This window comes from Hyperoodon ampullatus (assembly GCF_949752795.1).
Source record: "Hyperoodon ampullatus genome assembly, chromosome: 19".
NCBI lineage: Eukaryota > Metazoa > Chordata > Mammalia > Artiodactyla > Ziphiidae > Hyperoodon > Hyperoodon ampullatus.
Window position 1 is genome coordinate 14,113,712 of NC_136932.1, and position 23,844 is coordinate 14,137,555.

Below are 23,844 nucleotides of genomic sequence, written 5' to 3' on the forward strand. Positions count from 1 at the left end.
GTCACCGAGTGACTGCCTTTCTGAAGCGGTGGGTGGGAGCGGGCGCCTGGCGAGATTCCTGGAGAGGTGGATGCGCCCCACGTGGTCCTGCCCCCAACCGCCGCTCCAGGTGGGAGTTGAGGGCTGGTGGGCGCAGGCCATTGGCCGGGAGCGGAGGGGCGGGGCCCGGCCCGGGCGGGCCTCGCCATTGGCCGCGCGAGGGAGGTGAGGGGGCGGGGCTCCGTGCGCGGGGCGGGGCGGGGCTCGGCATTGGCTGGGAGAGGCGGGTGAGGCCCGCGTGACGGCGCGTGCGTGCGCGAGCTGCGGCGGATGGGAGTGGGGAACCGGCCGTGCTGTGCTGCCGGTTCGGGGCCATGATCCGGAACGGACACGGGGAGGCAGGCGGCGCAGAGCGGCCGGGCCCAGGGGGCAGGCGCGCCGTGCGGGTGTGGTGCGACGGCTGGTGAGTGCGGTGGGGGGCGGGGGGCGGGGGGGGCGGGGCGGGGCCACGGTGACAGCTGTGGTCGCCTTCGCCGGGGTCGGGCGGCCGGCTAGCGCGGGGCGGGCGGCACCTCGGCCGCGTAGGACGCCTGGAACCCGGGCCACCGCGTCGCCGCGGGCAGCGCGGCTGAGGGTTGCTGGAGTCTTTCTGCGGATCCCTACATGAGCGCCTTCCCCGGACGCTCCTTCTCTCACGTTTGCCTTTAAGCCGGAGACCCAGCCAGGCGGTCCCACCTGCCTAACTCGTGCACGATAGTGGCCAAAGTTGCGTGTCTAACCTTGATGACTTTAATCATTTTAGTGCCCTAGGAGCTCTCTTTCTCCGAAGGAGCCGTGCACCCAAAATGTCTTCCCAGAGTTCTCCCTGTCCGGCTCCCGGCTTGCCGGCACAAAACCAGGAAGGTTCTCCTAGGTATCTGGGCAAGCGTCAGCGCAGGCATTGCCCGATCTGAGTAAGACCCTAGTGAAGCCCCCAGGCTCCTGGGTCCATCTGAGGAGGGCTACAGTGCCCAACTGTCCTCTTTTCTGGCAAGCCAGACAGCTGGAGTGGTGTTGAGATAGGTTTGAGGCTGTCAGCAGACAGGAGGAAAGTGAACCTCTAGTGATAACTTGACGTCTTGGATGCTTCCTCAGACCTTATTTGATGGAAGCAGAGAAAGAAAAACATCTGGCTAGCCCAGGGCTTCAGCGGCCAGCAAGTGGGGCTGCCGTACTCGTGGGCCTGCACCTGAGTCACCTTGTGGAGGGGGCGTGGCTTCCTGTCCGTTGACTCTGACCTTGGCCCTGACCAGGCCTGGCCCCTGCCCCAGCAGGCCACAGCCACAGGCCACAGTGACTGGGATACAGCCTGGACCCAGGTCCACCCTGCATTCTGTGCCGTGCACCCTCCTTCTGCCCAGCCTGTCCAGTGGGCACAAGGGCCTGCCAGGCTCCTGAATTTGGACTTCGCTCTTCCCTTAGCCCAGGACCAGAGCCCTGTGCCCCACAGGCTTGTCTGCTGGGGCCTGATGTGCTGGGGTGGGGCTAGCAGGTGGTGCTGAGTAGAATGGTTTTTGTACACCTGGGTCACCTGGAGAAGCAGGGACAGCTCCACCTACTCAGAGGGCAATACAAGGCTGGGAAGAAGCAGAGTGAGCATGAGGGCCCACCTCAGGGCCCACAGAGAAGTGGAGGTCCTCTCCGCCACACATGGCAACCCGAGTGGAGCTGCGGTGCTGTGTGTGGCCTTCAGCTGAGAGTTCACTCTTAACCAGGCCTGGATTTGAGGATGAAAGCTCTAGAACCAGGCGATAGGGAGGTGGTTGTTGGCCCCAGAGAGCAAAGCCTCACTGAGTTTCCAGAGGCCTTGGGGAGCAGGCAGGGTTTCTAAAGCCAGTGACTGCCCTTGTTCATTGGCTGGACTTTGTTTCGTGTTGGCCCCCGGGACTGTCTGGCTGTTTCACGGTAGTACAGAGCCCAGTCCACCCCTGAACTAACATTGGTTTCTATTACCTCTCAAAGGGACTGCCTGTGACAGTTTGTATTTGGGAAGGGGAGGGGCTGAGGGCAGAGTGCTGTCCCAGGTGTGGGGAGCAGGGGCTGTTCTGTGCACTCACCAGGCCTTGTCCCCGGCCACAGCCATGCTCGCTCAGTTTGACCTTGAGCCCAGGGACCAGTAATGTGGAGAGCTGAGCACCCCGCCCCTCTGAAAGCCCAGGCCCAACCAGACCCTGGGAGCAGTTCCTCACTGGTGGCTTCTCAGAGGGCTTCCTAAGGACACTGCAGAGAAGCAAGACTGCACCCCCAACACTGGGATGATGGCCCTGCCCTCTCCACAGCTATGACATGGTACATTATGGCCACTCCAACCAGCTGCGCCAGGCCCGGGCCATGGGTGACCACCTCATCGTGGGTGTACACACTGACGGTAAGCCGGGCTGCCAGGCCCACCCTCCTCCCCCACGCTCGTGACAGACGGCACAGGTCCCCGTGGTGGGTAGGACCAGGCCCAGCCGTCCTCCCCAGAAGTGCAGCTCCACAGGCTCGCCCCAACCCCGGCCCAGGCCATGCCATCCAGAGCTTTCCCGTCTTGCATCCTGTCATGAGCTTGGAGGGCAGGGGTGGTCCAGTGGATCAGTCCAGGTATGCCGTCCACTTCCTACCCGCTTCCTGGCTCTCAGGGCCTTAGAGGACAGAGCACCCAACCATCAAAGGGAACCCCGGACCGTACCTGGAACTCTGGTTGGCTGCGGGTGAGGGGCGTGCAGTTACCCAGCAAGTGCGTCCGCAGCGCCTGTACCGGCTCGCAGAGGACAGAGCGGGGCTGCTCCTTGTGGTCCTGCCTCGTGGGCTGAGGCCCCGATGAGAGACAGCCTCCCACCGTGAGCCCTCCTGTGGCCGCAGACCCTGCTCGCTTCTGGGAGGGGACTTCTGAGGAGGAACCAGTGAGCCTGTGGCCAGCCTTCCAGGGGTCACCCACCTCGTCCTTTGCCCTCTTCTCTCTCCCTAGAGGAGATCGCCAAGCACAAGGGGCCCCCGGTGTTCACTCAGGAGGAAAGGTACAAGATGGTGCAGGCCATCAAGTGGGTGGACGAGGTGGTGCCAGCAGCCCCCTATGTCACCACGCTGGAGACGCTGGACAAGTACAGCTGCGACTTCTGTGTCCACGGCAGTGAGTCGGCAGGGCACAGCCCCCGGGGCAGGGCACTTGGGCAGCTCCAGACCTGACCATCAGAGGGGCGTCTGGAGGTGCCGGCCTCCTCACACTTTGGGGAGCACAGAGCCCTTTGAGGGTCTGAGGAAGCTCTGGGTCCTTCCCCAGAAAGGAGCGCACGCACACCAGGGCAGGCCTGGAGCCGGGGTGTGGGCCTGGAGGTCTTCATGGCTTTGGGTTAAGATTCTTGTTCTCGTGTGCGTGTCACCCCTTAGATGATATCACGCTGACTGTAGATGGTCGGGACACCTACGAGGAAGTGAAGCAGGCTGGGAGGTACAGGTAAGCTCTACTTGCTGAGTGCCCCGCTTTTCGAGGAGCGGAGCTCCCAGCTCCCATCGAGCTCCTTCTGCCTGTGAGGGCGGCGTCCGGGCCACGGCCTGTTTCTCGTGGCCTGGACTGGAGCTGGGGGTGCCATACATCTGCACCGCCCAGAACGGTAGCTACTGGCCACGGGCAGCTGCTAAGCAGGGGTAACATGGGGTATGACTGGGGAGCTGGCTTTTATTTGAGTCACTTTAATTGAAAAGGCCAGTGTGGCCAGCGGCTCGAGTGGGGCAGTGAAGCCTGGGGTTCCCTTGGCAGGGAGTGTGTGGTGAGGCAGGACCTGGGCGTCAGTGGACAGAACAGGACCAGAGCCACCTCTGTATGGCCTGCTCACCCCAACACTGTGAACTTGGGGCTTGGTGACAGCGTTCTTCTTTCCGGTCATTTCCGTTGGTTGATAAAATTTCAGTGGTCCCTCCACTCTCCTGGTCTTGGTTTTTTGTTGTGGCTGAGAGTGGTGAGGAGACGCCCGGGCCTGTGCACAGCATGGCTGGGGGCTGGGCCACGGTAGAATCAGCCACAAGCAGAGTTGCCCTTAGGTGGGGCAACTTAGGTGCCCGTAGGAGGTGTAGCCTTGCAGGTGTGTCCCAGCATGAGAGCCCCAACCCCAGCTCTTTTCCCAGAGAATGCAAGCGCACCCAGGGGGTGTCCACCACAGACCTCGTTGGCCGCATGCTGCTCGTGACCAAGGCCCATCACAGCAGCCAGGTGAGTCTTTGGGGGCCAGAGTGGAATCCCCGAGGTCCCAGGGCTGGGAGGGAGGGATCGCCTACCCCACCCTTGCCCCTCAGTGGGCACTAGGACAGCAAGCTTCGGTGTCCTGGGGTTGGTTGCGTCTGGAGGGCAAGGCCCCTCAACCCCCTGCCGTTCCGTGCAGGAGATGTCCTCCGAGTACCGGGAGTACGCAGACAGCTTTGGCAAGGTGAGTGTCGCCTGTGCTGTCCGGGCTGCTGCCCAACCCCCAGGCCACCCCTGGGGAAAGGTTGGCCTGGAGCCTTGCCCTCTACCCTGCTCCCCGCTTTCTGGACACTGACCGGGTACTGACCGCTGGTCTTGCTGGCTGGCCGGTCCCAGCGGCCACTGCGTGGAGGAGGAGTGAGGACTGCCCGCGAACGAGGGGTCTCTAACCAGGTGGCCTGGTCCTCTCTCCCTCTGTAGCTCTCTCACCCGACACCCTCCAGGGAGACACTTTCCTCAGGAGGCTCCTCCCAGGTGACCAGACGGTGGCCTCAGGGTGCCAGGTCCCCACGAGGGCCGTGTCCGCTGGCCTCTTCTTAGCGGGTTCGTTGCCAGGCCAAGGTGGTGTTGGCTGCAGCGCCTGCTGTGGCCATGGGGCAGAACCCCAGTACCACCGGCCATAGCGGCCCCGCCCAGCCTGGTGGTGGTGTGAACCAGGCACCTGCCAGCCAGCCCTCGGCATCCCTGCCTGAGATGTCTGCCTGGAAACAACAGCAGAGCAACAAGCGAGTGGCAGGTTGTGGCTAGGGGTTTGGAGTCCCAGCCTATAGCCCCCATGCCTGCCCCCGCCATCTCACACCTGTGCCACCCAGAGCAGACTGACAGGCGGATGCGGGCAGGCCCAAGGATGGGCAAGGGACGTGCCTGCGAGGCCTCTGTTGCTGACCAGGTTGTTCTCGGCTTACAGTGTCCTGGGGGGCGGAACCCTTGGACGGGGGTGTCCCAGTTTTTACAGACATCCCAGAAGATCATCCAGTTTGCTTCGGGGAAGGAGCCCCAGCCAGGGGAGACGGTCATTTACGTGGCTGGTGCTTTTGATCTGTTCCGTATCCTCTGGGACTGGGTGGGAGGCTGTCCCTGCCCCAGGCCTTTTCTGTGCGTTTCCACATCTGCCCCAGTGGGCTGTGGGGGCTAGAGGGGCCTCCCTGACTCTCGAAGGCCCAGGATTGGGGTGGGGTGCAGGGGTACCGCTATCAGCATGGAGAGGCATGAGCAGGTGGGTGGGAAGGTACCTGTCCGAGCCCCTGCTTCTGTGGGTGGCCGCTCCTCGTTAGTTCCTCGGTCCTTAACCTGGGTGCAGACATCGGGCACGTGGACTTCCTGGAGAAGGTACATGGCCTGGCGGAGAGGCCTTACGTCATCGCCGGCTTGCACTTTGACCAGGTCTCATCCCGGGCAGCCGGTAGCGTGGGGGCTTTGGAGGGGCTCCTAGGGTTGGGGTTGGGCACAGGTGAGGCATAGATGGCAAGCTTGGGCCTCTTCCCAGGGAGAAGCCCAGGGAGAGCCTCCCATCCAGGGCTTCCCCACACTGGCAGATGCCCCACGAGGGATTGCTGGGAGGGAGCACGGCCTCACTCCCACCCCAGCCCACCCCCGAGGTCACCGCCTGACCCAACCTTGCTGTGGCTCTAGGAGGTCAACCACTACAAAGGGAAGAATTACCCCATCATGAACCTGCACGAGCGGACCCTGAGCGTGCTGGCCTGCCGGGTGAGAGCAGGCGGGCAGGCGGGCGGGCCCAGCGGCGCCTCCTTCCCAGGCTGGAGCTGCTCCTCCCCAGAACCCTCCCCAGGGTACAGGAGTCTGGGGCTTCACCATGCTGCCTCTCAGCCCCTACCTGCAGCCTGGTGAGGTCCATCTAACCAGCTGTGCTCCCTTTCCGCCCAGTACGTGTCCGAAGTGGTGATTGGGGCCCCGTACTCGGTCACAGCAGAGCTCCTGGATCACTTCAAGGTGAGGACGGGGCTCCTGGCAGGCGGCTTCCAGGGAGGCTCTTGACTAAGTGGCGCCAGGCCAGCTCTCTGAGCCCAGGCTGCTTCCCTGGAGAGGGCCTTCTGGGGGCAGGGGACCATGGGGGGAGATGCTGGGAGGGCGCCCTGACCCCCGCCTCCTCCGCAGGTGGACCTGGTGTGTCACGGGAAGACAGAAATCGTGCCTGACAAGGATGGCTCCGACCCATATGAGGTGGGTCATGCTGGGCCCTCGACAGACATGAGGTGGCCACTGTCTGATGCTTCCCAGCCACCTAACGCCCCCACGCCTCATCATGCCTGTCTGGGAAATGGGCGGGGTGACAGCTGCCACGCTGATGGCCTCACGGCTTAAGGAGGCAGGTTGCTAACGGGTGGGAATAACTGCCCCCACCACAGTGGGGTGGGAACTCTCTGAGCCAGTGCAGCAGGGCAGTCTTCTTGGGGTCCAAAGGAGGGCTCTCACCTCCTCCTCCTCCTGGCCTCCAGGAGCCCAAAAGAAGGGGTATTTTCTGTCAGATCGACAGTGGGAATGATCTCACCACGGATCTCATTGTCCAGCGCATCATCAAGAACAGGTGAGTCTCAGCCAGGCTGCTAAGGGCACGGGGAGCCGCTGAGGCCTGGGTGTGGGTGCACCACTCATCCCCACCTGGCCCCCAGGCTGGAGTACGAGGCCCGGAACCAGAAGAAGGAGGCCAAGGAGCTGGCCTTCCTGGAGGCCATGAGGCAGCAGGAGGCGCGGCCCGAGAGGGAGAGCGACTGTGACTTCTGACCAGAGGGGAGAGGTCGCCAAGGGCCCCCCGAGTGCTGGCCCTGTCCCAGCCCTGCCTCGAGAGCTTGGCTCGGTTTTTAACAAAGTTGCGGTGCCCTCCTTTCCAACCACCCGGCCGTGGAAGGGCCGGTGTGGAGGACACTGCCTTTCACCCTGCCCGTGAGGTGTCCGTCTCGCAGCAGGCCCTCCTGCCCTTCCTGCTGAGCTGCACAGTGAGGGGATCCAGCACAGTGGAGCAGCCCAACAGGCAGGATGAGCAGGGGGCACCCTCAACAGAGGGGTGCCACCCTGCGTGCCAGGGAAGGCCCAGTTTCCATCCTTCCGGCTCTGCTGCTGCTCCCCATTCTGCCCCCAGGAAGCTCCTGCAGACCCTGGATGCCCCCCACCGCCCAGCTCGAGGCGGTGGCCTTCCTGCCCACCTGGCCTCCGTGGGAGCCAGCTTCAGGGAGCAGTGACCCCGGGGGCCAGCCCCCTTTCCTCCTCGGAGTGCAGACCATGCCGCCTCCCACGTGAGCGGCCTCTGCCCTGCAGTGTGTCCCTGGTGCCCCGGGGCCTGACGCCCGGATGCTGTGCCCCCCCTGCTTCCCGGGCCAGCCTCCCCACAGACTGTTCTCGGTTTTGTACCTGACCAGCTGGTGTGCAACCGAATAAACCTGCTGGGAGGTACTCTGCCTCGGGCTCTCCATCCTGCAGGGCAGGACCAGGAAACCCACCACCTCGGCCCTGCTCCCCGCTGCCCACCCAGCAAGGAGGGGGCCAGCAGGCAGCTTGACGGCAGTGAGGAACCCCCCCAGATCTGGGCCCCCAGACACCTCCAGCTGCCTCCCACGTGGCAGGTGACAAAAAAAGAGGAGAGGGAGGCAAGGACCAACAGAGAACCTTTGGCCCCAGGGTCTGTCATGGGGAAAATGAGAGGCTGACACCCCGCGGCCCACATAGAGCTACCTGATCCAGGAAGGAATTAGGGGCTGCTCCCTGGCCCGATCCACATAATCTCAGGGTCTTCTGCACCCAAGTCAGGGTACACTTGGAGTAGTGCAGTGGCTGCAGGGTGCTGACCCCGGTCACCTCTTGATGGGGTGGGGGGGGTAACAGTGGCAGTGGTTTATGGCTCTGTGGTGGTCAAGAGTGAGGACTGTGATGTTTTTTCAGTCCTCTGCCAGTTTCCTCCAAAATGGCCTCTGCCCTGCAGCTGCTGAGCCAGATGGGGCTGGAGTACCCTGTGGCCTGGCCCCATGGGAGCCCCTGGCCAGCGTTCACTCCTTCTGGAAGGTGGGCCTGTCCTTTCTTTTGGTCCTCAAGGGCCAGCCTAGAACCCGTGCAGGAAGCTGCAGTGGGGGACTGCGGTGCACGCACCCTGGCCAGGCAGCTGCTGCCCTGCTTCCTTTGTTCCCTCCTCGAGTTGGGGGGGAGCTCACTAAGCTATGAGAGGCACAGGGCCCTCCCTGCACCCCCGCCCCACCTGGGCCCGCAATTTCAGGAGCCCAGTGATGCCAGACTCCCACGCTCGGATCCCTGGGCGGCAGGGATCAGCCAGTCCCCTGTAGACTCTGATGTGAGGGTGGGACACAGGAGCGGCCGGAGGGTTCCTCTTGAGACTGGGGTCAGCCCTAGGCCTGCTGAGAACCCCCTGCTGGGTGGCACCGCAAGGTGAGGACTGGGGGACAGTCCGCAGCAGCAGTCAGGAAGCCCCAGGCGAGCCACGGAGGAGACTCAGGGCCTGTGGGTCCAGGAGGTGGGTGCCTCCAGAGACTGGTCCACCCAGGTGCAGCAGGATTGCGGGTCCCACCCCCAGCCTAAGTGGAGGGCCGGTGGGTCCAGCTCCCTTGGGCCCCCTGAGGCCCAGCTGGTAAGGCCCCATTGGGGTGGGGGACAGCACTGAGACAGGCTGCAGACCTCTGGGACCAGGGCTCAGGCCAAGGACTCAAGTCAACTTCATTGGGGGTGGGGAGGGCAAATCAACCTGCTAAGATCCCCACAAGTGAATTAGGGAATTAGCCCGAGTGTGAGGTGGGGGGAGGCTGGCACAAGGCAGCTGTGCTCAGGAACTTCGGCCCTACACAGCTCCTCCCTCCTCAAGGTGGGGCAGCACCCATTGCTTTGGGGATATCTGCTTCCCTGTGGGTCTAGGGAGGGCTGAACAAAGAGCTCCCAGGCCTGGGAGGAGCCAGCTGCCTGACGTCAGATTCAGGACTCGGCTGTGGTGGCACCCAGCTTTGTCATCCACCTGGTGCAGCCCCTCCTGGTCCTGGAGCTGCACATCTGGCTGCTCTCCCACTCCTGCTGGGCCCAGCCTATTCATTAATTCAATTCACTTGGCACAAGTATTGTCCTGTGCTGTGTACTTCGAAGAATTTTGGGGGGCTCCAAGAAGAGTGACCCCAGAGCTGCCCCTCTGGTAAGGGAGATCTTTGGTCTCAAGAAACCTAGGATTTGAGGCAGGAGGGCCTCCGGGTGTGGAGTGTTCAGGGGGAGCTTTTATAAGGCAGGACATTTGAGCTGGCCTAACAGACTTGATGGCTAGTGGGCAACCCAGGCACCACCTCCTAGGAGGATCCAGGAGCTGCGTGGACAAAGGCAGGGAGGTGTCGGGCAAGGGCTGGAGGTGGGCGACATGGAGAGCAGCCTTGCAGAGCCAGATGTGGGGCTCCAGAAGATGTCTGGGGCCAATACAGCTGGAGGCCCAGCAGCATTTTGCCAGCAGTGGGGTTTGGGAGCTCCTGTGCAGGTGTTTCGGTGAAGCCTGTTGGCCTGAGGGCTCTAGTTGGTGTCTGTGCTCCTAGATGGCCAGAGTCCGGTTTGGAGATTCACAGGTACTTGCCCACTCCGTCTGCTGCCCACCCACCCCCCACAGAGGCTGCGAGTCTCATTCATTAAGCCATTTACTATGGGGATGGGTGGGCGGTACTGGGTACCATCTGGGGCAAGGGCGGGCCCCAGGCTGTGCCCGCGGGAGCCAAGTGAGGTCCACGTTCCGGGGTCGGGGTTCACGTGCTGCGACAGTCCGCGGCGCGGAATGACAGGAAGACGTCGGCCTTGCACTGGAAGATGGCTCGGCCGTCGGGGAGCCGCTCGCAGCTCTGCAGGTTCGGGGTAACGTCCTCGACGCACACGGCCTGGGGGCGGGGGGAGGATGAGGGGGCGCCCGCACCCCTCCAGCGCCCCGCGCCCCGCACCCTCCAACGCCCAGTACTCACGAGGCTCCGCAGGCTGGGGCGCAGCTCCGGGAAGGCGCCAGCCCGTCCCGGGGGTCCCGTGCCCACGGGGGGCTCGGAGCGCCGCGCGTACGGCGACCTGCGGAAGCCGGACAACAGCCCCGCCGCGCGGCCCACGGAGTAGTAGCCCGGCCCCGCCGCCTGCTTGTACCACGCGAGGCCGGGGGGCGCCAGCAGCAGGCACAGCGCCAAGGCGGCGGCCACCAGCATCGCGAGCCCGGCCATGGGGACGCGGGTGGCGGCGGGCGGCGGGGCGCGAAACAGCAGCACCGGCGCCTTATATCTGCGGCTGGGCGGGGCGAGGCGCGAGGGCGGACGCTGGGACGCAGGGGCCTCCCCATCCCAGAGGGAGAAGCCCCATGGGGTCGGCGCCTATTGGGCACAGGGGCGCGCTGGAGGAACAGATGGTTGAGAGCTTGGTGGTGATGAGACGCCCCCTTCTCCCCCACCCCGGCCCACCTCCCCGTTTCTGACCCTGCCTGCTCTTACTGGGCGGCGGCCCCCAGGCCTCGCCCACCAACCTTGGTCCCTCCTGGGTCTGGCCTCAGTGGGAGCAGGGGCAGCAGTGCTGCACTGAACCCTCAACCAGTCCGATGGCGCCCCAGCCCCGAGTCACCCCCGGAGGTCCCCAGCACTCATGAGGCTGGAGAGGGAGCCACTGACTGCACTGTGCCCAGGGGACAAAGGAGCAGTTCCCACCCTAAAGGGGAACTGACCAGAGAACAAGGGCTTCTTGAGGAGGCACGGAAGTCTGGGAGGGCCTGGGGGCACAAGTCAGTTGCAACAACTGGTCTGGTCCTCAGAGCTGATGGCAGGACAGGCAGAATGGCTCACAGGAGAGATGAAGGGAAGCCAGGGGAGAGCATTTGCAAAGGCAGGTGCTGTGATCCTGTGCCACCATGGCGGAGAGAGAGCTGAGGTTATGGGATCCTGAGAGGACCTGGTGTGGCCCCTGAGCTTCCTGGGAGGGGGCAGATGGCTGGACTCTGGGTGTGTGCAGGGCCTGGCAGGCAGCTGTGTGTCCAGCTCAAGGGGACCAAGCAGGCCGTGGGAGGACTGGGCTGGAACCCAGGAAAGAGTGGAGAGGAGCCCACCTGGCAGGGAAGTGGCAGTGGCCTGCCAGGAGGACCATGTGACCTGTGGCAAGCTGTGGGCCCCTCTGGGGTGAGTGCACCTGTCCCAGTGCACGAAGGCTAAAAGCCTGGAGGCTGGGCTCAGGGTCTGGCACCCCAGGCATGTGGGTACTTCCTGTCACAGGAGAGCATTCCCCAGGGAAGGAAGAACTCCAGGGAGGGGAGGCGGACTGGGGGTAGGCCAGATGGAGGCCAGGCCCCCCAGTGGGATCCTCTACAGTTGCCATAGCCCACTTCCCAGTGAGGGCTGGTCTTCCTACTGGTCTGTGAACTCCTTGGTGACCCTGGATCCAGACACAGTGTAGACAAGCCCCTAGAGTAGAGGTGCTGCCTAGAACCTGGCAGCTAAATAGGAGCACCCAGGAGGCTGAACCCAAGGGTCCAAGATGGAGAGCACATAGCAGGTGACGTCAGCCATTAGGCTTACTCAGCCGCCCGTCCTCCTGCTGACACTTTCCAAACATCCTGGCCACATGCCTTCCCAGGACAGACACCAGCACAAGGGCCCTGGCAGTTGGGTTTCTGGGCAATGAGCACGTGACCTCCAGGTTCTGTGAGGGCTTCCTTTCCTCTGGGCACAATGTTCAGATGGGAAGCATGGTACCACATGGGTGACCATGCACTGCCCAGTCTTCTCGCCTGGGGACTGGGGACAGGTAGAGTAGTATAAACGTGCTCAGCAACCAGCTACAGGACAGTGGCCCCGAGGGGGGAGGTCATCGAGAATAGACTGGAAGGAGCCAGTGCTCACAAGACATGCAGCCTGCAGCAGTCTCCATCCAGAAGCTGCACAAGACCATTAGGTCTGGGACCGCTGCCCCCCAGGGGCCACCACCCCATGGGAGCTGTGGTGGAACAGAAGTGCTCAAAGATGTCCCAAGGGCTGTCCTTCCCTAGGAAGGGAGACCCTCAGACACCTGCGGACACATATCCTAATGTCAAGGACATCAGCCCTGACAAGGAGCTGGCTTTCAGTTGGAGCAGGGGGGAAAGGGATCAAGAAAACCCATCACAGCTGCTGCCTTGGCAGAGCCGTTTCAGCACCACCAGCACCTGCTCAGGGAAGGCCCACCGGCGGGAGGAACGACAGCAGTGGCCACCAGCTGTGTCCAGCCAGGGTCCTAACAACCAGCCTTAAGAGTGGTCCCCAGGCCTCCGCATGGCTAGGCTCTTCAAGCCGCTGAGCCCGTCCCTCCTGCCCCAGCTCCTCTGGCTGATCCCAAGCTCCTTCTCCTCCAGGGGATGTGACTCAGGGCCTCGCGGAAACACATCGAGATGTTTATTCATGAGACTTTTCATTTCGGCGCACACCAAGGCAGCCTCAGCACCAAGAAAACAAGCAACGGGAGGCCTCCGGCCAGGCTCATGTGGTTTAATGAGTTTTACTTATTGGATAAAAGTGTCAATGTTGTGATGGAAAAAAACAAACGCAGCTCCAGTCCTCATTTCAACCCTGTCACAGCCCAAAGGGGACTGTCCCAGTGAAGACCATGGCCACCCAGAGCCACTGTGGGGGTGGGGCCGTCTCAGGACGATGGGGGAGTAGGGCAGCGCAGCCTCACTCCTTGAACTTCCACTCCTGGCGGCACATGGGGCAGTGCTGCTGCACCTGCTGCGCGTTGAGCCACTTGAGGATGCAGTGCATGTGGAAGCAGTGCGAGCACTGGCCCCACACCAGCGGGCAGTCGTCACCTGGCACCTTGCCTGCGGGAGGGATGAGAGGACCAGTGAGTCACAGAGCTCGGGACAAGCCAGGTGGGGGATGTGCACCCAGGGTGGCCTCGTGTCTCAGAGAGGACAGGTTTCAGGAGTGAAACCACGGATTCTGCCACGCAGCTGCCCCAGGTAAACATCTGCAAAGCCCACCCAGGCTGCTCCTGCTTCCACTCCCCCCTCCCAAGGGGGCGCAGCTCAGGGAGCTCAGCGGCAGGAACAGCTCTGGCCTGGCCCACATCCCCGCCCGCTGGCCTCCCAGGGGCTGGGCCCATCTGCAGACACACCACAGCTCTGCCACTATCACCTGGCACCTGTGATGCCAAGGAGATTACATCAGTGTGTCAAGGAGCCCGCAGAGGTGACCCGCCTCTGAGCGGTGAACCATTCCTCTTGATCAAGGTGAAGTGGGCTGGGGCCTTGGGACCTAGACGGCTCCTTCCCTAGGCGGCAGGGACCCAGAGCAGTACCAGGGAGTGGGCTGGGGACACTGAGGTGCTTATGGCCCAGGCTGGTGGCAGCTGGGAGTGACACAGCACTACCTTCCATTTCCTTTCCGTTTCTAGCCTAAAAGGGTCCTATCTCCAAGGCCCAGGGTACCTGCTGCTGGCACTCCACCCCACACACCTGGAAATGCTACCTCCGTGGAGAGGGCCTGGCTCAGAGAGGACACGCTACACTGCCTGTCATCAAGAGAAATTAGCCTCTCTCTGATTTTCAAGAATCTAGAAAACCCCATCACGCAGCTGGTGCCAGCAGAGCACAATGACCTCCCCCAGCCTTGAGTCAGGTCCCCAAGGGCATTGAGAAGCTGCAGCTTGCTTCCTCCACCCTCTCTTAGGGGTGTCATTCCCCCAAATCATTGCCCTGGGGGCCCTTCACGCCTATCAAGCACGAGCTGTATCCAGATGTCACTAGTGCATAAACACAGTGGATCAGCCGGAAAAGCCAGGGTGAACAGGGTACATCTTGTCCACGAAGTGGTTCCTAAGTGCAGGTCTGGACCCCTGTGACCACAGGGCTGGTCTGGTCACCTGTGGTCCTGGTCCTCACTCTTGACACCAAACACAGGGACAGCTGACTGTACGATGCGTTAAAGAGGTAACACAATGGCTGAGCCTCATGATAATGCTCTCAAAACCTCATGTAGCACCTGCTCCGAGCTGCACAAGCGGCTGGGAACCTGGCCTGTGCTCTCGTCCAACCTCACGGTGCTCCCGCAGCCTCCGTCACCGGATCTGACAGACAGGAAGCCAGGGCCACACGACTCATGAAGGCAGATGCCACTGCCTGAAGGGAGCAGGCCGACCAGGAGGCTGGTATGGGTGCCAGGTCTTATATATCCTTCAACGTCTGCTGAAAACATGCAGCTCCTTCCCAATTCCCAAGCAGCCCCTGCCCCACAGTGATACCTACACCCCATGGAGTCAGAAGGGATGGGCACTTCCATCTTTCTACTCTTTGGTTTGGGGCAGTGTTCCTCAATCTTTAAAAAAAATCCTTTCAATATCGAAATGCCACGCCCTTTCTGAAACTTTTATGACAAAACAACCAGAAAATAATTTACTTGGCAAATACAAAACGATCTAACTCACTCTGCTTCCCAGGCCAGGGCGGTGGGGTGAGTAGGACTCTGTGCCAGGAGCCCACAGGGTGTGACACCTGATTTATATTGGTTCCCACCCACCCAGGGTCTCTCCAACCTCAGCAGAACTATGCTTGGAATCACCCCCAACACATTAGAGTCCTTACAAACAGTCTGGAAGAGGCTGAGCAGGGGCCAGCCAGCCCACTGGTGGGGGTACCCAGCCATCCTGTCCGTCTGAGGCAGGGCTCCTGGAGGCAGCCCGCCGGGGCATCTGACAGCACAAGTGCAAGCCAACAGTGACTCATGCCAGTGCCGGTGGAATCTTCTTAACAAGACTTTCACTCCCAAAACCCGGGGACGAGGAGCAGATTTATGACAGCCTGAGTCACTCTGGATTCTCCATAAGAGTTCCATTTCAGCAGAGAAACCCAGTGTCACTTGATCTGTATAGAAAGTGCCCTGGGCTAGCCAAACATTTTACTCATTACAACTGGCTCACTCTAACCTCATAACCAGCAGGTCCAAAGTTCAGACTCTAAACCCCCTCTTCCTAGCAGCCAGCACACGTGAGCAAGCACCGCACACTGGGATGCGGCCCCTGGTCCCATCTCTGACACAAAGGCTCACTGGCCCACATTAGGCCAAGGGCATGGCCACATAAATGCTTCCGAGGACTTTTCTGTTCTGAGGTCACAATCTGCTGCTGAGGAAGTTGCAAGTACCTACCCACAGCCTGTGCTGTACCCTTAGGAAGGGTGGTTTTAAATGGATTAAACCAAGCCAGACCTTGTGCTTCTACTTTCCTTCCCTGTTATGTAAAACCTCATCAAGTAGAGCCAATCACTGATTTCCTAAGATTATATCCCACCTGTTTGATTAAATCAGGATAGACTAGCCCCTGGGTGATGAGATTTCCTCTCAGGAGATGTAAAGATTAAGACTAAGATAAAATGATATTTGCACTAAGATTCAATGATTTCAATTTCATGGTAAGAAGCAAAAACCTACGATTATTCCAATGCTCACAGCCCCACAGTGACAGACCTGGTCACTGACTTCTCAGCAGTCCCCAAGTCCCACTTCTCTCTTGGGACCGCCCTTGTCCCCTAGGCAAAGCCTCAGATCCTTTCACTTGGGTCTGACTAAAAACTAAATTCACTGGTGCAAAAATCTGCTTCTGACCCAAATATATAACCAAACACTTTCACTTCACAGAATACAGTGGGGACAAAGGAATAATGCAAAAGACACCACCAAGAAGAAGTCTGATGAAACCCGAACGCAGGCATTCTGCAAGACAACACTTTCTGAAAGAATTAGATCTCTTTTTTAAAAAGGGAGAGAGAACTCGAAACAGAACTGTTCTAGATTAAGTAGCAAAGGGACAAAGTGATCACACCTTGGGTCCTGGCTCACACCACCCAATAATAAAAAGACATTTGGAAACAACTAAAGAAATCTGAACAAGGACTAGGAATGAGGGGCAACAGTTAAGAACTATCGTCATGTTATCTGATGTGACAAACAGTTGTGGGTAAAAGTCAGCACTACATTTAGAGACGCAGCTGAAGTGAGCGGGGTGAGGCTTCACATTTAGCATTAACTTTAAAACATCTGGGCAGGGCTTCCCTGGTGGCTCAGTGGTTGAGAGTCCACCTGCCGATGCAGGGGACACGGGTTCGTGCCCCAGTCCGGGAGGATCCCACATGCCGCGGAGCGGCTGGGCCCGTGAGCCATGGCCGCTGAGCCTGCGCGTCCGGAGCCTGTGCTCCGCAACGGGAGAGGCCACAGCAGTGGGAGGCCCGTGTACGGCAAAAATAAACAAATACGGACACATGTTACTCATTGCTCTATGTGCTGCATGGGGGATGACCTTATAACGTTACGTTTTTGTGTTCGCTTGAGAATTTTCAAATAAAAGGTTTTAACACAACTTTTTGTTCTACGTGTCTCATAACGACTTCCATCAGGATAGGAAGCTGTGCTCTTTTTCTTACAAAACTTTTGACAGGGTCTTTGTACAAATATGGGCCCAAATAGCCTGGCTTTTCTCTATTAACTTTTCCTGGGGAAAGGAAACCAAACCCCAGGGACGCTGTGCAGGTATTTCTAGGGACACGCCAAAGCCGGAGGGTAGGCAAAGCTCGAGAGAGAGCGGGCAGGGGGCACTCACAGTCAGGGCAACAGCCATTGAAGGCCATCCGGCAGATGCCGCAGTTCTCGTCGTTGGCCACCCAGAGCCAAGTGGCCACGCCGTTCCAGCACTTGATCTTCACCTTCATGGCGCGGGAAGCCTGAGGGGAGGAAAGAGACCACCACGCTCCGTTGAGTCTTCAGAGCTACAGCACTTGGGAGCCAAAGAAGGAGTGCCGCCCCGAGCCAGAGGGTCAGCGCAGGCAGGAGTCGCCGGCGAAGGGCAGCACAAGCTGTCTACAAGGGGGCTGGGGCTGGGACCGACTCCTCGGGAGACCGGGACGCTCAAGGCGTCTGGCAACACCTCACTTCTGCGCGGGCGTCCAGAGAAAAGCGCGTCGGATTCCGTTAACAATTGCAAAAACGTGCTCTGCGCAACTTCTGAAAGGGACATGACTGACGGGGTGAGAGATGGGGACCCATGCCCGCTCTCTATGAGGTCACGCCGTAACAACCCCGGGCCAGGTCGCGCAAGCCGCACCCCCTCCCCGCCGCGGGACTGGGGTGTGGGGTCTGAGTGCGGTGGGGGAGGGGCAAGGGAGGAGCAAGGGAGGGTCGGCACGCCCGGCCCCGCCCCAACGGCCTCACCCCCGCCGACCTAATCGCGCGCTGCCCAACCCGCCTTCAGTTGGCAGCGCCGGCGCCGCGCGGGAACGTAGGTAAACGACTGCGGCCGCGGCCCGGCAGTTCTCAGCGGCGCCCGCCGAGCCCCTTGGCCCAGCGCGCACGCGCCGCCTCGCTCCTCGCCGACACCACCGACCCACAGCCAATCCACGGCCGCTCCGAGGACGCGGCACCGGAAAACCCCGCGCGGCGCAGGAAGTGACGCCCCGACGTGCTGACGCGCGGGCTCCAGCCGAGGCCGATTCCGCGCCCGCCATGGCCGACAAAATGGATATGTCTCTGGACGACATCATTAAACTGAACCGGAGCCAGCGAGGCGGCCGCGGCGGGGGCAGGGGCCGCGGCCGGGCCGGCTCCCAGGGCGGCCGCGGAGGCGGGGCGCAGGCCGCTGCGCGAGTGAACCGAGGCGGCGGACCCATTCGGAACCGGCCGGCCATCGCCCGCGGCGCGGCGGGCGGCGGCGGCAGAAACCGGCCGGCGCCCTACAGCAGGGTGAGTGCGGAGGCCGGGCGGCGGGCCGCGGCAGGGGAACGGGCCGGCGGCGCGGCGCAGGGGCGGGCGACCAGCCGGCCAACCAGGCTGGGGGGCGCGGGCGCCGGCCGGCCGAGCGGACGGGGAGGTCGCGCGCCGTCCGGGCTCCAAGGAGGAGACCCCGGCGGCCTTTGTCTTGGCTGGTCGCCCGGCCTCGTGGCGCCGGGGGCCGAAGGGCCGTTGGCGCGACCGCCCGGGAGACGGGAAGTTAGGTGGAGGGAAATGAAAAGTTGCGGGACGTGTGGCCCCGACGGTCGGCTGCGGTCTGGCGTGGGCGGGAAGCGGGGGCTGCGGGTCTTCTGCGCGCCTTCCTTCCTGCCGTGATGGGGGAGGGTCTTGCTATGACCGTGAGGTCGAGGGCCAGCCCTGGAGTGAGACTCACGGGTCTCTTTCTGTTCTTCTCATTCCTTTTTCTTTAGCCGAAACAACTTCCTGACAAATGGCAACATGACCTTTTCGATAGCGGTTTTGGGGGTGGTGCCGGCGTGGAGACCGGTGGGAAACTGCTGGTGTCAAATCTGGATTTTGGAGTGTCTGACGCTGATATTCAGGTAAGGGACTGGAGCTTCTCGGTGGGCAGGTCACCCCGCACGGAATTGATTGTGGTGTTTGGGACGTAGCCCTGAATCCCCACCCACCTTAGGACAGTGAGCCCTCCCAGGCACCCAAGGGCTAGCCACTGTTCCCTGTAAGGGGCTCCAGGAATGCAAAGCAGAGGTCAAGCTAGAGTTGAAAGTCTGACCAGTGGGTCAGTTTGTGCTGGAAGACAGGCCCCCAGCTTAATCTGAGGAGCCGCTGCTCTTCGTTACTAAGACGTGTTCTGTGGATGAAGGCCCTTTGCCTGAGCTTTTCTAACAGAAGCTTGGTTGAATGTGTGTCGTTCCTGTGTTATTGAAAGAACTAGGCTATTTGCCTTGTTTACTTTGTGCCTGTTTTAACGGTTTGTTGGGAGGAGAAAGCCTTTCTTTGGTAGAACTGACAAAGCACAGAAGCAGGATGGTGCCAGCGTCACTCTGGCTCCATCTGCCTTAAGGCCTATGTCTTATATGGAATTTTGTTCCCTGTCTTATTCTCACTTATTTCCATTCCCTGGGTTTTGTTAGTGGCATGATTCTCGAACTCATCTTTGGTTGAAGCTTCGTTTTCTTCTTTCTTTTCTTTTTCTTTTCCTTTTTTTTTCTTTCTTTTTTTCCCCTTTGATTGAAGCCCAAAGGCATTTAAATTTGCTTTCTATAGTGGTATCTTGGGGGTCAGTCCAGGAGATGGCTGGGTCAGGGTACTGGGCCTTCCTGGGTTCAATTTCCCGGAGCCCAGCCACTTTACTTTACCGTGGGAGGACAGAGCAAGGCCGGTGAGCACTCACAGTGTCTCAACACTTTTTTTAAGGTGGTTTCTGGCATCCACTGGAAACCGCTTTTGGTGAACTCCACTTCCCGCTGTGTGCCTGCGGCCGGAGTAGCCCCACACTCTGGGTTCCCTCTCCAACTCCCAGCCTGCCTGAGGTCAGGGCAGTTTCCATGGCAGCGCTTGACTTCAGGCTTTGCGGCAGGCTTGAGTAGGAGGAGAGGGAAAGGTGAGCCAGAATCTGCCCTGGGGGAGGGGCTGGGTCAGGGCTCCCAGTCAGCGGGCCCTTGGAGCTGGTCCACAAGTGGATAGAGCCCCTTGCTCTGTGATCTTGACCTTTTGCTGCTTCTTGGCACAGTCCTTGGGTGTGTTGTAAATTTTCCTTTTTGAAGAAGATAGCGACTTAATCTTGTGCCCTTCACTGGTGGGCTTTGTGATCCTTTACCTGCATCGTGGTGCAGATGTCAGGTCCCCAAGTGGGCAGGAGCCCTCGGGCCCAGCTGCTCTTGGAAATTGTTGTCCCACCTGTCCCATCCCATACCCCAGATCCCACTACCACTGCCCTGCCCCCAACATGTATGTCTGCCTCCCAGGGAAATACCCCAAAGCAGTTCATACTTCCAGGGAGTGTCCCTGGGGCGCCAGAAGAAAAACTGCTTTGCTGACAACTGCTCTTTCTGACTCTCAGGAACTCTTTGCTGAATTTGGAACTCTGAAGAAGGCTGCTGTGCACTACGACCGATCCGGCCGCAGTTTAGGAACAGCTGATGTGCACTTTGAGCGGAAGGCAGATGCACTAAAAGCTATGAAACAGTACAACGGTGTCCCTTTGGATGGTGCGTTTGGGATCGGCCCAGAAAGGCTACAACACTGTAGCCAGTTTGTGGAGCCTGGGGCTGGCCCCAGCCCTGCAGGAGTAGGACACCCTGTACCTGAGGACACTTTGCATTCGCCCCTTTGTCTCTCTCTTCCATTCTGCCACTTCTCATGCTGCCCCGTACATCTGGACCAACCTCTTGTGAACCCCCATCCAGCAAGCTACATCCCTCCCCTCCTTCAGCTCCTTCCGGAAGATTCACTTCTGTGAAGCCTTCTCAGAACCACCATAGTACACCTCTGAGTACGGGGCTGTAGTCGTAGAGACAAAGGTACTTTTCCGCTTGTGAGCACCCCGACACCTGACACACCCACCTACACTGGGTGAGAAGGAGCAAGGAGGCGCCGGTGGGGCTGTTGTTGGCAACATTTCGTTCTCCCACCAACATCTCCAGGCTGTTGCTCTTGTTGGGAGCATTGAGATGCACAGCGCCCCTTTCTAGTGCTTGCATGGAGGCCAGGGTGTGTGCCACCAGCAGGCCTCAGAGCCCTCTAACAGGAGCTGGCCCTCTTGTGTTCTCTGCCACAGGCCGCCCCATGAACATTCAGCTCGTCACCTCACAGATTGACACACAGCGGAGACCTGCACAGAGGTGAGTTTGGGGCCTCTGGGCGGGGCTGGCCCGTGGGTGTCCACTTACCCCGCAGGCCTTTCCAGGCACGTGAGCAAGTTCCCTTTTTTTTTGCTAGTGTAAACAGAGGCGGGATGACTAGAAACCGTGGTTCGGGAGGTTTTGGTGGTGGCGGTGGCACCCGGAGAGGCACCCGTGGAGGCAGCCGGGGCAGAGGCAGAGGAACCGGCAGGAGTTCAAAGCAGCAGCTTTCTGCAGAGGAATTGGACGCCCAGCTGGATGCTTATAATGCAAGAGTAAGTCCCAGAGGAAGACTGGGTGGGGGCCGGTCAAAGACCAACTGGACGAGGACCTCATTTTGAGCGAGAACCTCTCTTCCTCTGTTTCAGATGGACACCAGTTAAACAGACCGGCAAATCCGTGCATGGACCAGGACCCGGAAGTCTCGTCCGTGCTCCCTGGTGGGAGGGGTGACAGACTAGGGCTGTGTGGCCAATGATGGATTTGTTTCTTTTATGTTTAAATATAGGATTTAAAATTCATGTAAAGGTTTCTTTTTTTTTTTTTTTTTCCTTTTTTTTTTTTTTTTTTTTCTTTTTAAATTCTGAAACAGACCTGTTTTGTACTGAGTTATTTTTGGGATAAATTTTACTGGTTGCTGTTGTGGAGAAGGTGGTGTTTTCACCTTTGCCATAATAAAATAGAAATGTGTGTAGAACTGGAACTGTTCAATTCATTTCACTCTTGGAGTCCTCACCTGGGCCAGAACTCTGATATGGTCTGGCAGGCAGGAGGGACACAGGATCTGAGGAGGAAATGGGGCAGGCCTGCCAGGCACATGGCACTTGGCCTGCAGGTTGGAGTTAGTCCTGCAGGAGGATGGTGGCTGCCGCTCTCCCACCTCTGTTCCCGCAGATCCGAACTCCTTTCTCTCCACCCCCAACCTCGGTAGGTGGGAGGATGTGGAGCAGTGGTCCTCCGCCTGCAGCTGCCTGTGCACTGCCTGCACTGCCAGGTGAGGGGCAGGGTGGGGAAGGGCGGGGTGCCCTGTGTTTCTGCCAGATTTCAGATGGCTTCTGGGTTGAACTGTTCCTTTCCTTCTGATGCTCTGGTTCTCAGAAATGTGATTTAGCGGTTCTGACTTTGCAACATAATCCCCTTGTGTTTCTCGTCTTTTGTGTCATCAAGGAAGGAGCACTGTGTTAGGGTGTTTTCTTAGTTACATAGTTGGTGATGTAGCTAGTGGGAGCTGCGGAAGAATATAACTTGATCGGCAGAGAACTGGAGGGGCTGGCAGACACGGGTGCCCATCTGGACCACTCCTGGGACAGAATAGAGCTGGACAGTGACGTCACATGCTCGAACGCCAGTGACTTGCCATGCAGTTTCTGTGGTTCAGGAGGGGCCGAGATCCCTGTGGGAGGCAGGCCACGGACACCCCTTTGTGCCCCCTCTCCTGAGGGCATGCCTGTGAGCTACTCACAGGGTCGTGGTTCTGTGGCTCACAGGTACATTCCAGGGTGGGGTGGGAGGGGGAACCTTTATCACCTGATGCTGGGTTGGTTAGAACATGGTGACAGCTTTTTGAGAATAGACTGTGGGGAGGGGTGGGTGGGGGCCTGCAGAATGGAGCTCAGAGTCACCCCAGCCTTATGGCAGCCATTGGTTCTTCCGGAGGCAGCTGCCATGGCCCGCAACTCAGGAGGCTTCCAGGCTTCCATGTTTGGGATGGGGCTGGAGTGAGTCACGAGGAAGGGGTGTGATTAAGGGGTGGCCCTCTTAAGTATCAGTTACCGAGCTATCACTGCAGAGCCAGCGGCTGCCACTTGAGGTGCCTGAGCCATGTCAGGCACTTAATGGAAAGATGGGTGAGGTGACTCATCCCTGCCCTCAGAGGAGCCCAGTCTAACGGGAAAGGGATCGTCCAGGGCCTGGCTTTAGGTGCCGTGGTCATGAGGGGTGGGTGTGGTAGAGGTCGGACCATCTGGGCAGAGCTGGGCAGCATCCCTGAGGAGGTGGCCTTGGGCTAAGCAGGCACGATCCAGGCAAGGAGACTGCTTTCTGGATGTTGGGAGAGGCGGTAGGACATCTTTCTCCGCTCCGCCTGGAAGCTGAAGAGCACCTGACTGAGGTGCGCTGGGCCCAGGCCAGAGGCTTTAAATGGGGGGACTAGTGGCCCCTGGGATGGGGAGCCGTGGGCTGTTGGCTCAGGTGTTTGGAGCTAGTGATGGCCAGGATTTTGGGGCTTGTGGGGCATCGTGAGAGGTGGCCAAGGGGTGCTGCATGGGAGGAGGATGTCGTTAGTGAAGAGAAAGTTTCAGGAAGAAAGCAGGCCAAGGACAGGGGCCGTGCTCAGTGGTGGGTCCAAGTGGGCAGAAACACCGGATGTGGGTAGGCGTCCAGATGTGGACCCAAACGAGGGTTGCTTTGAGCTGGATGTCTCTGACCTGGAAATTGGCTTGGGGACACTAGCTGGAGGCGACAGGAGTAGGGAGGGGGTGACGTCATGGTTGCTGGAGGCCTGTGGTGGGGAGGCGACTGAGTCAAAAAGCCTGTGTTTGGGCAGGGAGCTGAGAGAAGCCTCCCCATCACTTTAATCCTCCGTCTTCTTATTTGTGAAATGGGAAACTTCACATTACTTCAAGGGCTGGAGGACCATGTGCTTTGCTGTTCACGTAGGGATACTCTTGGAAAGAAGGGACTGGTGAGTGTGCAGGGGCAGCTTCTGTGCTCCAAGGCAAATCAGGCTTCTGGTCACTTGAGGGCAGTGCTGGGTGTCCCTGTGATAGCACTTCATCCCCCACAATACTGGTCGAATGAGTGAAAGGATGAAATAGACTTGGTGCTCTTGCACATTTTCTCCTTCACGTTCTTTGCTCAGACGCTGGATTGCAGTCTCACAGACCGGGTGGATGGGGCTCCCCCTGTTGCTGGGTCAGGCCCCCACTGGGATGCGCCCCAGCCCACCTCCCACCATGTGGTCTGAGTGGAAAGCTCAGTGATTGGTCCAGGAGTGGCGACACGCCTCACCTGGCTGGTCAGTTAGTCTTCAGGATTTTCAAAGGTGTTGAGA

The 23,844-nt window shown here is 59.9% G+C and overlaps 4 protein-coding genes across 6 annotated transcripts; 2 read left to right on the plus strand and 2 right to left on the minus strand.

The window, feature by feature from the left end:
* Window positions 1–353: 353 nt before the first annotated feature.
* Window positions 354–7,648, plus strand: PCYT2 (phosphate cytidylyltransferase 2, ethanolamine; the record flags this gene model as incomplete). Its single annotated transcript, XM_079724825.1, is given in 15 exon segments — window positions 354–442; window positions 2,298–2,386; window positions 2,969–3,130; window positions 3,388–3,454; window positions 4,123–4,207; window positions 4,377–4,421; window positions 4,658–4,717; window positions 4,719–4,733; window positions 5,145–5,283; window positions 5,538–5,620; window positions 5,870–5,947; window positions 6,125–6,190; window positions 6,356–6,421; window positions 6,697–6,785; window positions 6,871–7,648. Coding segments are annotated over 15 exon segments (1,245 nt in total). The 3' UTR covers window positions 6,983–7,648.
* Window positions 7,649–9,969: 2,321 nt separating this feature from the next.
* Window positions 9,970–10,422, minus strand: NPB (neuropeptide B; the record flags this gene model as incomplete). The annotated part of the gene is made up of 2 exons (XM_079724849.1): window positions 9,970–10,098; window positions 10,180–10,422. The coding sequence occupies 2 exons, from the start codon at window positions 10,420–10,422 to the stop codon at window positions 9,970–9,972; spliced, it is 372 nt and encodes a 123-aa protein (XP_079580975.1).
* A 2,264-nt stretch (window positions 10,423–12,686) lies between these two features.
* On the minus strand, window positions 12,687–17,579 carry ANAPC11 (anaphase promoting complex subunit 11). Of its 3 annotated transcripts, none has more exons than XM_079724850.1 (3): window positions 17,423–17,579; window positions 16,805–16,925; window positions 12,687–13,034 (listed from the first exon to the last, which is right to left on the minus strand). In XM_079724850.1, the coding sequence occupies exons 2-3, from the start codon at window positions 16,911–16,913 to the stop codon at window positions 12,889–12,891; spliced, it is 255 nt and encodes an 84-aa protein (XP_079580976.1). In that variant the 5' UTR covers window positions 16,914–16,925; window positions 17,423–17,579; the 3' UTR covers window positions 12,687–12,888. The 3 variants fall into 3 exon arrangements, with proteins under 3 accessions (XP_079580976.1, XP_079580977.1, XP_079580978.1); XM_079724851.1 differs by having other exon boundaries at window positions 17,413–17,578; XM_079724852.1 differs by having other exon boundaries at window positions 17,447–17,571.
* Window positions 17,580–17,703: 124 nt separating this feature from the next.
* ALYREF (Aly/REF export factor) lies at window positions 17,704–21,465 on the plus strand (the record flags this gene model as incomplete). Its single annotated transcript, XM_079724840.1, has 6 exons — window positions 17,704–17,940; window positions 18,399–18,530; window positions 20,012–20,159; window positions 20,729–20,792; window positions 20,890–21,067; window positions 21,161–21,465. The coding sequence occupies 6 exons, from the start codon at window positions 17,704–17,706 to the stop codon at window positions 21,173–21,175; spliced, it is 774 nt and encodes a 257-aa protein (XP_079580966.1). The 3' UTR covers window positions 21,176–21,465.
* Window positions 21,466–23,844: the final 2,379 nt, after the last annotated feature.

Excerpts from the sequence above, each read along its gene's own strand:
- ANAPC11 (XM_079724850.1), bottom strand. The coding sequence starts at position 16,913 with ATGAAGGTGAAGATCAAGTGCTGGAACGGCGTGGCCACTTGGCTCTGG. Across the intron at positions 13,035-16,804 it reads CAATGGCTGTTGCCCTGACT|GCAAGGTGCCAGGTGACGAC; the intron begins GTGAGTGCCCCC and ends TCCCTCCCGCAG.